The sequence below is a fragment of the Podarcis melisellensis genome, assembly GCF_964234715.1.
Source record: "Podarcis melisellensis genome assembly, chromosome: 15".
Taxonomy (NCBI): domain Eukaryota; kingdom Metazoa; phylum Chordata; class Lepidosauria; order Squamata; family Lacertidae; genus Podarcis; species Podarcis melisellensis.
The window spans coordinates 259,328-272,624 of record NC_138532.1 but is presented as its reverse complement, the minus strand read 5'-3'; the positions used below and the strand labels follow the sequence as shown (position 1 = coordinate 272,624).

General features: G+C 45.0%; 2 protein-coding genes and 1 long non-coding RNA gene across 5 annotated transcripts in view; 2 read left to right on the top strand and 1 right to left on the bottom strand.

Annotated features, from left to right (window-relative positions):
- LOC309358117 (disintegrin and metalloproteinase domain-containing protein 2-like) overlaps positions 1-10,974 on the top strand; it is a 51,530-nt gene extending 40,556 nt beyond the window's left edge. For all 3 annotated transcript variants that reach the window (XM_081890938.1, XM_081890939.1, XM_081890937.1), the window contains 4 exons: positions 5,205-5,316; positions 6,741-6,948; positions 9,468-9,500; positions 10,788-10,974. In XM_081890938.1, the coding sequence (XP_081747064.1) occupies positions 5,205-5,316; positions 6,741-6,948; positions 9,468-9,500; positions 10,788-10,794 (360 nt within the window). In that variant the 3' untranslated portion in view covers positions 10,795-10,974. The remainder of the gene's footprint in view (positions 1-5,204; positions 5,317-6,740; positions 6,949-9,467; positions 9,501-10,787) is intronic.
- The window catches only part of LOC309358312, a 367,127-nt gene that overhangs the window by 323,779 nt on the left and 30,051 nt on the right, over positions 1-13,297 (bottom strand). The gene's annotated exons all lie outside the window — the stretch shown is intronic.
- LOC309358182 (indoleamine 2,3-dioxygenase 2-like) overlaps positions 11,619-13,297 on the top strand; it is a 74,254-nt gene continuing 72,575 nt past the window's right edge. Inside the window, exon 1 of the mRNA XM_081891082.1 lies at positions 11,619-12,409. The gene's annotated coding sequence lies outside the window, so the exon portion shown is untranslated. The remainder of the gene's footprint in view (positions 12,410-13,297) is intronic.

Sequence of the window (13,297 nt, the reverse complement as noted above, 5' to 3'; positions counted from 1 at the left end):
TCCTCTTCCCCCACAGGCCGCCCTCTTAAGGCTAGCTCCTGGAAACAGCCTGTTAGGAATTTTAGATGGTTTACCAGGGAGTCCCCCGGTTTCTTCCGACACCGGTACAGTCTCTTGGTCAGTGTTATCAGTGAGCCAGCTGTCCCTCGCACATGGACAGCCTTGAGCGCATTCCACGCCTCACTTGCCGTCACCTTATCAGCTACGTAGACTAGCTGGCTGTCGTCCACTCCAAGGATGATCGTGGCCAAAGCTTTCTCATCCTTTTCATCCTCCTCAGGGGGCTGTGGTGGCTCTTCCACCACCTTCCACAGGCCCTCACGCTTGAGGAAGTGTTGCATGCGGACCGACCAGGTGCTGTAGTTCGTGGCCGTCAGCTTCTCCAGCAACACACCAGTTCTGGACTGCTCAATCCCTGCAGCTTACCTCCAGCACCCACGGCTAGATAACTGCCACCTGTACTCTTGCGCAGCGGAAGCGTGCTGGGCCCATAACCCTGCCGCGTATTCCACACGGCGCTTTCAGCGAAACACTAAGAGTTCCAGGTTTTTCCAGTGCAGTCTTTTTTTAATGTGAGCTATATACAGGCATTTACAAAAGAAACAGTCCATACAGAGTACTTACAAACGAATACTCTCCACCACAGCACCACCACACTACAGCACAACCACCACCACCACTGTTAAACAGGCTTTCCTTTTAAAACAGGTGACAGCCAATCACACTAATCACACTCCTGCTGAGTCACTCTGACCCAGTAGAGTATTGCATCATCCTGTTGAAGCCTGCAGACTTATCCAGTATCCTGGAAATCCCAACATTAACCTCCTCTTCTCCAGGCTAAACATGCCCAGCTCCCTTAGCCATTCCTCATAAGGCATCGTTTCCAGGCCTTTGACCATTTTGGTTGCCCTCCTCTGGACACGTTCCAGTTTGTCAGTGTCCTTCTTGAACTGTGGTACCCAGAACTGGACACAGTACTCCAGGTGAGGTCTGACCAGAGCAGAATACAGTGGCACTATTACTTCCCTTGATCTAGATGCTATACTCCAATTGATGCAGCCCAGAATTGCATTGGCTTTTTTAGCTGCCGCGTCACACTGTTGGCTCATGTCAAGTTTGTGCTCAACCAAGACTCCTAGATCCTTTTCACATGCACTGCTCTCAAGCCAGGTGTCACCCTTCTTGTATTTGCGCCTCTCCTTTTTTTTGCCCAAGTGCAATACTTTACATTTCTCCCTGTTAAAATTCATCTTGTTTGTTTTGGCCCAGTTCTCTAATCTGTCAAGGTCGTTTTGAAGTGTGATCCTGTCCTCTGGGGTGTTAGCCACCCCTCCCAGTTTGGTGTCATCTGCAAATTTGATCAGGATGCCCTTGAGTCCATCATCCAAGTCGTTGATAAAGATGTTGAATAAGACCGGGCCCAGGATGCAGAGGAACCATTGATGAGCACCCTTTGGGTTTGGTCAGTCAGCCAGTTACAAATCCACTGAGTGGTAGCATAGTCAAGACCACATTTTACCAGCTTCTTTACAAGAATATCATGGGGCACCCCACTAGTCACTCTTCTCCAGGATGAAGAGGAACCATTGATGAGCACCCTTTGGGTTCGGTCAGTCAGCCAGTTTCAAATCCACTGAGTGGTAGCATAGTCAACTCAACAATAACCGTTCTAGGGGTGCAGCAAGTAATCCAAAGATCCAAAATAGGGAAGACACTGGGCCCTGATCGGCTTCTGCCAACTTATTATAAAAAACTTGAGCAATCATTATTCTTACCTGTGAAAGATACAATGAACGATTTTACAAAACTGAAAGTTACCAAATTCATGGAATAAAAGTTTCATCACCCTGATTCATAAACAAGGAACAGATCCCTCAATTATTGCAAACTATAGACCCATCACCTTGTTAAATAATGAGTATAAGACCTTTACTGACATCATAGCAAACAGACTAAAAGCAGTCCTAAATGACTTAATTCATAAAGATCAAACTGGATTTCTTCTAGGACGTCATATGCAATCCAACCTTATATATGTAATTAATTTTTGGAATACCTAGATTGTAAAATTGATAAACTGCAGCTTTAAATGTTGGTTGATGCTGAAAAGGCTTTTGACCACATTTCCTGGAAGTTTATGAAAAACTTAATACAAGAAATTGGACTTGGTGAAAATCTCTGTAAAGTAATAAATGCCATCTAATTGGAACAATCGGCTAAATTAATCTTCTTTGGAGAAGTAGCAGGCTTCAAAGTGAATACCATTAAAACAAAATTCTGGTGAAAAATGTATCAAATTTCGAAAAGGAGGAGTTAGAAAAAACATTGGGCCTAAAGATATGCAATAAAGTAAAATAGTTAAGTATTTGGATTACCTCTAAAAATATAAATTTGTTTCAGGATAACTATATGAAAATTTGGCTCGAGATTAAAAGAAATCTTGAGATATGGAGCAGGTTGAAATTGTCATTCCTAGGCAGGATCTCCATTATAAAGATGAATGTGCTCCCAAAATTAATATTTCTATTTCAAATGATCCCTATACTGGGTGGAGCGGGCTGCCTCAAAAATTGGCAAAAAGAAATTTCCAAATTTTTATGGTTAGGGAAAAGACCTAGAATTAAACATTTATTTTTAATTGACATAAAAGACAGAGGAGGCTTCTCCCTACCTGACCTGAAATTGTACTATGAAGCGGCCTGCCTCATCTGGTTAAAGGAATGGTGTTCGCTGCAGTACCCAGACCTCTTAGATTTGGAGGGTTATGATAACCGATGGGGATGGCACACATACTTAGCGGATGGGAAAGCAAAAGTTCATAGAAATTTTTCAAACCATATTATTAGAAAATCCTTAGTGACGGTTTGGGAGAAGTATGAAAACCTGCTCGAACCCAAGGTTCCCTGGTGGATCTCGCCAATAGAGGCGAGGGTGGTCAAGAGAAAAAATACCCAGGGACCCTGACCAATATATAAAGTACACCTAAAGGAGGATAATAACCAACTGAAATTAAAAAGCTTCGGGGAAATAAGAGAGTGCCTTTTTGATTGGTTTCAATATCACCAATTATTTGAGACATTCAAAATTGACAAACAAAAGGGTTTTTCCACTGAGACCTCTAGATTTGAATCGGATTTGGTGAACTCCAGAATTAAAACACTTTCTAAAGTATATTGATGCCTCCTTGACTGGGAAGTCGAGGAGGAGGAGGTTACAGCGGCTATGATTAAGTGGTCGCAGGATTTTGGGTTCTCAATAACAATGAAGCAGTGGGAAAACCTGTGGAAAACAAACTGGAATTTTACAGCCTGTTACACTCTGAGAGACAATTTTCTTAAAATGCAGCATCAGTGGTATTTAACCCCCTGGAAATTGTCCAAGATGTTCAAAAATGCCTCAAATAACTGCTGGAGGTGAAAAGAAAAGCCAGGTAAAGAACTCAAGGTATTTTGGGAGGACATCCACATAGAATTGGAAAAAAATGTTAAAGATATTTTTCAATAGGAAACCAGAAGCTTTGCTTTTGGGGATCAGAGATTCAGATATTCCTAAAAAGGCCAAAGAGATCTTCTTATATGCTACGGTAGCACAAGAGTTCTCATTGCGGCAAATTGGAAAAGTGATAAAGTCCCGTCAATATTATAATGGTCACAAATTGGCTGAATACTCGAAATTAGATAGCATGTCAGAAAAAATAAAAAATAAACTAAAACAGGTATTTATCTCAAAATGGGAAGTTTTTAAAATATATTAGTCTGGTTAGTTAAAATATATTAGTCTAGTTAGTCTAAGGTCATTTGCTGCATTTGAATAATTTCAGTAGCAGTATTAAGAATGTGGTAAAACCTATGAATGGATCAAAGGATATTAAATTTGAACAAATAATACAGAATCTGTAATAAGGAATAGACGGGAAGTCTGGTCAATAGAAAAAGACCACTTTTATTTTATGTTTTGAAGGTTATTAGTTGATGTATTAATTCTCTTCTTTTTGCTTTGGCGGTGATGGAAATTTATTTTCTTTTTCTGTATGTTGTGTTAATGTGAATGGTATGTGAATGGTATCAATAAAATTAATTTTAAAAATGCATGATTTAATGGGGAAGAAATTTTTGTTAGAATATACAGATGGAACAATGGGAACATATGTGGACTAAGGGTTTAAAATTTACATTGTGTTACGATCGTAAAGAGAATTTCCATAAAATGATGTATCATTGATATTTAACTACTAAGAAACTATTCCGAATGTATAAAGATGTTTTAAATGTTTGCTGGAAATGCCAAGAACATGAAGGGACTTTTTTTTCATGCTGTGTGGACATGTAAAAAGGCTAAAAAATATTGCATACAAATACATCCATTGATACAGCAGATTTTAAAGGTTAATATTCAGCTGAAGTCAGAATTCTTTTTTTTAAGGTTAAATAGTTACACAACTGGAAAAGGATTATGGAAGATTACTCCAATGGGATTATTGGAGATTGCTATATGCACAAAGATGGAAAGATGCAGAATGACTTGGTTCAGATGGGAAAGTTAACATGTAATTAGCGAAAACATTGGAAATTTCTTATGTAAATACTAGTTTACACAAGACAGAAAATAGAATAGTTTGATCTCAATGAGTAAATACTATATATAGCAGCAGGACAGAGAGCTGGAAGTCCTTTTATCTTTTAAAATTTTTCCTTAATCTTTTATTTCTCTTTCTCTTTCTTTAGGTTTTACTTTTCTTTTTGTTTTCTCCTTTGTTCTTTTTTTAGATTAAGTATCTGTTTATTTTAGCATATTATAAAAAGATACTTTGTAATGGGTTTGTATTTTTCTATATCTTTGAATAAGCAGGGGCAAAACTAGGCTTTATTTCATCCGGGTCAAAGACCCAGTTTGGCTCAAATCACCCACACACATTTGTGTACACACACAGTCTCAATAGTGCCCCACTGGAGGCTTCACACAAAGCAAAAAAAAAAACCTGGCTAGAGGGCTATGGCTCTGGAATAAGTATCTTTTTGTTTTGTTTTGTTTTGTTTTGATTTGATTTGATTCCAACTCCATTGAGCTCCATTCTGCATGGCCATGTTGACTTCAGCTGTTGGAAGCAGTAATCCAAAACATTGAAAGGGTTATCTTGGGAAGTCTGGACTCTGGTAAATAAATTATTGTGGCTTCCTTCCTCCCCTTCCCATGCAATCCAGGTATGCAACAATAAAGGAAATTGCCACTGCAATATGGGATGGGCCCCCCCTGACTGCACGATGGAAGATAGAGGAGGCTTGGGTGGAAGCATTGACAGCACATTTCGAAGTGGTGAGTTGGTTTCTTGGTTTGTTTTTAAAAATAACTTTATTAATTTTAGTTCATATTTGTCCATAAGCAGAATAAAGTTTTAAACAATATATCATGTGGAGGATTGTTTGGCACATAAAGGTAAAGGTAAAGGGACCCCTGACCATTAGGTCCAGTGATGACCGACTCGGGTTGCGGCGCTCATCCTGCTTTATTGGCCGAGGGAGCCGGCGTACAGTTTCCAGGTCATGTGGCCAGCATGACTAAGCCACTTCTGGCAAACCAAAGCAGCACATGGAAACGCCGTTTACCTTCCCGCCAGAGCGGTACTTATTTATCTACTTGCACTTGGACGTGCTTTCGACCTGCTAGGTGGGCAGGAGCAGGGACCGAGCAACAGGAGCGCACCCTGTCGCGGGGATTCAAACCGCCGACCTTCTGATCGGCAAGTCCTAGGCTCTGTGGTTTAACCCACAACAATCATGAGGGGTGTCTGTTGATGACTCAGTAAGGCCATCCCAAGCTCTCCAACACCCAACTGCTGATTGTCTTGGCTGATCATGAAATGATTTTCCCTGTCTGTTGCAGGAGTGGAAAACTGGATCTGGCCAGTTCTTCATCTTCTCCACCTCCTGGGCCAACTCTGACAGGTGGGCTTAACCACCCACCAGTCATTCATCTGATGTCATAATGGTATCAGTTGACATCAGTCCAAGTGCAAAGGAGGTTGATGAATCTGGTGATCAGGTGATCAGTGGTTTTAGCATCCTCTTTGGAAGACATGGTTTCAGTACCATACCATCAAAGAGGCTCCTTTTCATCATTATCATTATCATCATCATCATCACCATCATCATTTTATTTGTATGCTGCATTTCCACAGTTAAAACAATGCTCAAGGCGGCTTACTATATGAAAGTTTTACATAGTTACAAATATAGCAAAGTAGTTATAAAAATAAATAAAACACATTAAAAGCTTCATAATCAAACTGAACAATAAAGATACAAAAAGTTAATATCAGTTAATATCAGTAACAACAGCAAAACTTCCCCCAAAACACCCCAGTCCTTGCTGGGCAGCAGCCGCAGCAGCAGTCCTTATGAGGCCAGTCAGGGCCAGGTGGAGAGAGGCAGGAAAGGGGCCATCAACAATCATCTTCTTCAGAAAAAGTGCTTCTGTCAGCCCCCTTGGCTGCTTTAGTGCAGCCAATCCCAGCTGATTGTCAGGGCTTCATATTTTTCTTTCTTAAGATGGATGCTGTCTACACCTGGTGAGTTCTTAATTTTAAGTTTGTTGGTCTGTCCAAAACTTAACAACAGTTGAACGCAGTTCTTTGGCCCCTGCCCCTGCAACCTTTGCAGGAAAGACAGATCCAAGTCTCTGACTCCTACTCTGGCAGGAGTGTATAACATTCTTATTTTTATTTTTTTCCCCCTTGCTAGCTGCAACTGTAGACGAAACTCTCAACGTTGGTACAGCTACAAGAAACTGGCTCCTGATTAGCTTTTTCCTTTTCCTGCCTGTCCTGATTGGCTCGGTCATCTTGATCATAAAATTGAGGGACTTTTTCTCAAATGTGAAAGGGGAGGAGGAAGAGGAGGAAGATGCAGAAGAGGAAGAAGAGGAAGGAAAAGGTTATGATATGAAAAGGTAACTTGGCTCTGTTTGCCTAATGATCAAATTGGTGCGTCTGGTGCAAATGTGCTTCCCAACTTTTCCCGACCCCACACAGTTGTTCCTTTCTCTTTTTTATATACATAATAATTTTTATTGGTTTTACAATTTAGTTTTTCATTCACACAAAAAGAAAAATACAATCCAAAAACATAGACTTCTCCAAATTCTCTGACTTCTATCCTCCGTTTTGTGGGGTCCACTAATAATGATTTTCCCTGCATATTATCACTGCATATTATCTTACCTATTTTCTCCTCTAAATACAGTTTCTCAGTCTGCTGCCAGGGCAATAAACAGCTGTCCTCCTTGCAACTGCACAGTAGACCAGCTCACAGCATGTTGCCTCTCACCATCCCAACCAGTGGTGGAGTGAATGCTTTGTGCATGGGCACCCCTGAGGGGGGTGGGGGCGGAACGAGGGAGACCCCTGTGGCTTGGCGCACAGTGCAGTGCAGGGGGTGCACTTGCACACCACAGTCCAGGAGCATGAGCAGCAGTGTTGCCGCCCACTCTCCTCTCTCTGCTGGAGCTTCCAAGCCGCCAGGTGCCTCACATGCCTCAGCCTCTCTCTGACCCTAGGTCTGGCTTGACCCCTTGATTTGTTGGGCCATTGTGTGAGGAAGCTGTCTCTGCAACTCCTCCATTTGCTGTCGCATGGGTGTAGCCGGGGGGGGGGCAGCTGCCCCTCCGAATCAATAAAAATCAATAAAAAGACATAGCAAACTGAGGTTCTGCACCCTGTAACAAAAGACCTGCCCTCCCAACAAAAATCTTGGCTTCACCCATGCGCTGGAGCCAGACTCTGATGAGGGAGCCTGTTGTGGGGGCACCTAGTTACACTGTCTCAGACAAATGCATCCTGGGCCATGTCCTCCCACCCCTCCCCCCACACTATGCAACTGATTCCCCCTCCAGAGATAGCTTGCATGGTACCTCCCTGATGCTGCTACCCCTGGAACCACCCTGGACTCTTTTGGGAAGAGGGGAAGGAATAAATAAAATAAACCAGTTGTGATTCAGGTATCAGACTGGGCTGAGTGATGCTTCTGAGATTCCCTAGGAGCACATTTCATACCATTGAACCCTGGTACATCCTTCCTTACTCTTCTGCCCACCTATTGGCAGGAGGGGACCAGTACTTTAGACATGACACTCCCCACCCCGACAGATTCAGTGTGGTGAGGTGAATGCATCCAGTCTGGTGCTTTAGTTTATCTCAAGACTCACAGGGAGAGAACTCACACTTTAGTCTATGATTAGGGGAAGAAGACAAGCCTTCCCTAACAAGCAATTTTCCTAAAGTTCAAACTCCCCCTCCCACACACACACACACATGGGGGAACAAACATGCAATCCCACCATTACCTAAAGCAGGGGTGAGGGGCCATTTTGAAGCCAAGGGCCAGTTTCCAAGGGTCTAATGCTAGTGGAGGGCATAGCCAGAGGCAGAAAGTAGGTTGAACAACAGCTGTGACTCTTATCTTTGTACATCAGGTCACACATTCCTGACACACACAAAATCAGAGGTTTAAATGCAAGCACATGCATTCTTTCCATCCAGGGAAGCAAGATGTATTTTCACAGTTCAATGGGGGGAGGGGGAGGATCAAGCCAGACAAAAGCACTCAAGCAGAACCAATGAAGAGTGTGGCCCAAGGAGAGTCCTGAAGGCCAGATGGAGTGGTCCACAGCGCCACATCCAGCCCCTGGGCCTGAGGTTCTCCACCCCTGATGTAAAACCTGAAGTGGTACAAGTTACAGGTAGGTAGCCATGTTGGTCTGCTGTAGTCAAAACAAAATAAAAAAATTCCTTCTAGTATCACCTTAGAGACCAACTAAGTTTGTTATTGGTATGAGCTTTCGTGTGCATGCACACTTCTTCAGATACCAATAACAAACTTAGTTGGTCTCTAAGGTGCTACGGGACGCGGGTGGCGCTGTGGGTAAAACCTCAGTGCCTAGGACTTGCCGATCGTATGGTCGGCGGTTCGAATCCCCGTGGCGGGGTGAGCTCCCGTCTTTCAGTCCCAGCTGCTGCCCACCTAGCAGTTCGAAAGCACACTTAAGTGCAAGTAGATAAATAGGTACCGCTTTATAGCAGGAAGGTAAACGGCGTTTCCGTGTGCTGCACTGGTGCAGGCTTGCCAGAGCAGCTTCATCACGCTGGCCACGTGACCCGGAAGTGTCTCCGGACAGCACTGGCCCCCGGCCTCTTAAGCGAGATGGGTGCACAACCCTAGAGTCGGATACGACTGGCCCGTACGAACAGGGGTACCTTTATCTTTACCTTAAGGTGCTACTGGAAGGAATTTTTTTATTCTGAAGTGGTACAGCTTTGCCGTTAAATTCTGCCAAATGCATACACTTGGCTTCCTGATGACAACCCACAGTGACCTGGCTGCAGAACTGGGTAGTAAAGCTTTGGGAGATGTCTTCATGTACCCTAAAATATTATTTTTGAACAGTGTGTTTTCCTCCCCTTTTCAATTTAGATCTCAACAAGCTCATCAGCCACAGACTGCAAGGTAGATTTCTTATACATAACCCTATATGTGTATTCTAATTTCTTGTTGTCTCTGTCTTAAAGGGGTTCTAGGGTGGAGCTTGTACTTTATAGCATTGAACACCACCCCAATCTCTGAGCAGTGCAAGATTCCAGGGATTCCAGGCCTTTATCCAGGGTTCAGTTTCCTCAGAATGAGGGACAGCACAGACTGTGGTGTTCTCAATGATATATGCTTTATATAAAACCATGGAGGAGATCACAGCATTAACACCCCAAGAGGGTCTTAGGAGGGTCTCTAGTATTGTAGAGTTAAATGGGACCCAACCCTCTGCAATGCAGGAATCTCATCTAAAGCATCCGTACAGATGGCCATCCAACCTTTGCTTAAAAACCTCCAAGGAAGGAGAGTCCACAACCTCCTGAGGTTCTACAGTCGAACAGCTGTTGCTATCAGAAAGTTCTTCCTGATGTTCAGTAGTAATCTCCTTTCTTGTAACTTGAATCTATTGCACCTCCTGCCATCCTGCCCAAGATGGATTCCAGTCTTCCTTCTTCCCAGAACACCCTGCTAAAAACTCTCTTTTCCTGTCTCCTCACACCTGTTCCCTGGCAATCTTCCAAATCCTTTTCTCTGGTGGCAAGGTGGAGAGAAGGTGGGAAGGTTTCTTGTCTTGTCAATGGCTCTCAATGACCCTGAATTGTTTCTTAATGGACCTAGCTTGGCATAGGCTAGCTCAGGAATTCCTCTGCAGCTTGTATTTCTCAACATCCCAAATACAGTGGTGCCCCACAAGATGAACGCCTCGCAAGACGAAAAACCCGCTAGACGAAAGGGTTTTCCGTTTTGGAGGCGCTTTGTAAAACGAATTCCCCTATGGGGTTGCTTCGCAAGACGAAAAAAATCTTGCATCCCCCCGCGGGGTTTTTTCGCTTTTTTCGCCCTTTTCTTAAGCCGCTAAGCCGCTTATCAGCTGTTCCGCTGATAAGCCGCTTAACAGCTGATCGCTGGAAGCCGCTTGACAGCTGTAGCGCTAATCCGCTAAGCTGTCAATGGGCTTGCTTCGCAAGACGAAAAAACCGCTATACGAAGAGCCTCACGGAACGGATTAATTTCGTCTTGCGAGGCACCACTGTAATCAAAATCCTACCATTCATTAATTTCTAGGGTTTAGGCCCTTCCCCCAAAATCTATAACATAGTAATAGCAGCAGTAGTAACAAGAAGCAGGTACAGCAACTGAAGCAGTATATTTGATGTATATTCCTGGTAATTCTCTGCTCTGTTTTTTTTATGCTCTGCACCACAGTGTATAGATAAGGACAGCAGAAGCCCTGGCTTGCCAAAAGGTTACAGAAGTTCCTGTTCTTCTCTCCATGAAGTACAATGCATGAAAATATTTTAATTAGAATCTTTCTTTCTGCTGTGAATGTGACTGCTGCTTGCTTCTGTTTGTTTCTATGATAAAGTGTATTTGTTCTTAAAAAATTAGTTTGAAGTATGTGTTTGGGTGGAAGGCAGGGAGATCAACAACTGGGGGAGTCAGTGGCGTAGCATGGGAGGCAGAAGGGCGGGGGCCCAGGTGCAAAATTCTGAGAGGGGTGCAACCAGGTGACAGGCCATGTGGCTGAGCTCCTGCTGCCTTCCAGAGCCGCAGGGAGGCAACCCCCTCCCACTGGGGCTTCGGGGATGGGGCAGCCCATGCATGGGAGGGAAGAAGGTGCCAGAAGCGACTGCCAGCGGTGGAGCACAAGCCGCTTGCCCGGTCGCTGACTCAGCACCCACCTGCCAACGCTCCAAGCCAGATGCTCTCCTCTCTTCCCCAGGGTATGCCCTGCTGCCATGCGATGGCCATTCTCCACAGCAACAGTGGTTATGGGCCATGGCTAGTGGGCAATGTCAGGGTGTGCAAGAGCAGCCCTGAGCTCTCCCAGTGCAAGTGCCTGCCAGCTTGCCCCCCACCCCATGTTTTTCTACCTCCACCTCCACCGGCCGAGATGGAGGGAGTTGGGGCAGTGCTGCTGCTGCCCACTGAGGAGGGAGTGTGTCATGTGTGGAGAGTCCACTTCCCTCTTCAGTGACTTCACAGATAAGAATTAATGAGCAATTTGTATTTTATAGTCCTTTTTATTCAGGCATCAGGTTGCAAGCAAAAAGCCACCTCCCTCCACAAGGAGGGATTGTAGAGTTGTCTACTCTAATTCTTCCCCTTTCCATCTTCCGCAACATCCTAGGTGCCAACAGGAAGTCCCCCCTCCTCTCTGCATCCTTTGTGCTCTAATACATTCGGATCTCCTAGTTTGTGGGGAGGGAGGGTCCCCCACACTCTCTAATGACGTCTCTGCTATCTATCCCTTCCCTTCTGCTTCTCTTGTCTAATCTCCTGTCTAATCTGCTTTGTGTATGTGTCTCTTTCTGCTTCTGAGCCACTAGAAATGGGAGGGGGAATCTTCCCCCCTTTCTGAGAGAAGCTGCTCTGCCTCAGAATGCATTTTCCAATCCTTTGCTTCACACCATTCCCTGAGAGATGAAGAGGAAGGGGCCACCGCTCTCCAGGCCCCACGCTCTCCACTGCCGCTACCACATGTGGTGACGCCAATAGTCCTCTCCAGCCTACACAGTGGCCAAAGCTGTCCAACCGAGGCAGTGAGAGGACAGGAGGCAGCACCAAACTGAGAAGAAGTGCAGGCACCGCCACCAGCAGCAGCAGTGCTGACAGCCATGTGCCTCCTGGGCTCCCTCCACAGGCTCCTCACGCACCCTCAGCCCAGCTGCTCAGTCCACCAGATGGGCGCAACACCTGCGCCATCTTTGGGCACTGGCAATGCATGCTATGCCACTGGGCGGAGCCAGAGGCAATGACAAGCAGAGCCATCCTTTGACTAGCTACAAGTGAAAAGGCTGGCAGCTACTGGGGTAAGCCAGGCCGAGGTTGGTGGGGCAGTTCCCTATTCACCCTTACAGACCAGCCTCCACTCTGGTTGCGTGGAGTGAGGGTGGTTGGGCTCAGCTTAGAGGGGGAAGGATACATTTTCTGGGAGCGACTGGACCTGGTCTTTGATCAGCCTGAGAATGGTGCTTCTTCTGGTAGAGGTGGGCCAGAAAGTTTTATAAGACCAGGGGAGTGGTGGTTATTACTAGGAGGACTGGGGATGGGGCTTTTGCTGCTGGTCTCTGCAGCAGCACCTTCTTTCCAAGGCCATGCATGGGCAGAGTGAGATGGGAGCAGCACATGGACTCAGTGGTGCACTGAATGAGGGACTTTGAATCCTAGCAAGATGGAGGTGCTGTGACTGAGTGGGTGGTCACAAACTCTGGATAATGGGTGATTTTTTTGCTTTGGATGGGGTTGCACACTCCCTGAAAGTGCAGGTTCGTAGTCTGGGACTGCTCCTGGCTCCACCTTCGTTACTTCGTTGCAGATGACCTCAGTGCCCAAGAGTGCCTCTTACCAGCTTCAGCTGGTGAATTAGCTACAGCTGTTTCTGGACTGAGATAGCCTGCCCTAGAAGTTGCAAGTGGCGCAAATTTTCACTCACTGGGGCAGGATTTCACCAACACATTACTCTGCTGTTGAAAAAATTACACTGGCTGACAAGTAGCTACAGGGCTAAGTTCAAGATGATGATTTTGGTGTATAAAGCCCTATATAACTTGTCTGACCCCTTATATTCGCAACCACTTGCTCTGCTCGGCAGATGATGGCCTGCAGATTCCATCTTATCAAGAGGTCCATTCTACATGGTGTAGGAATTGCACCTTTAATGTCGACATACCTACTTCTTGGAATATCTCTCACGGAATATTAGGTGCCATCTC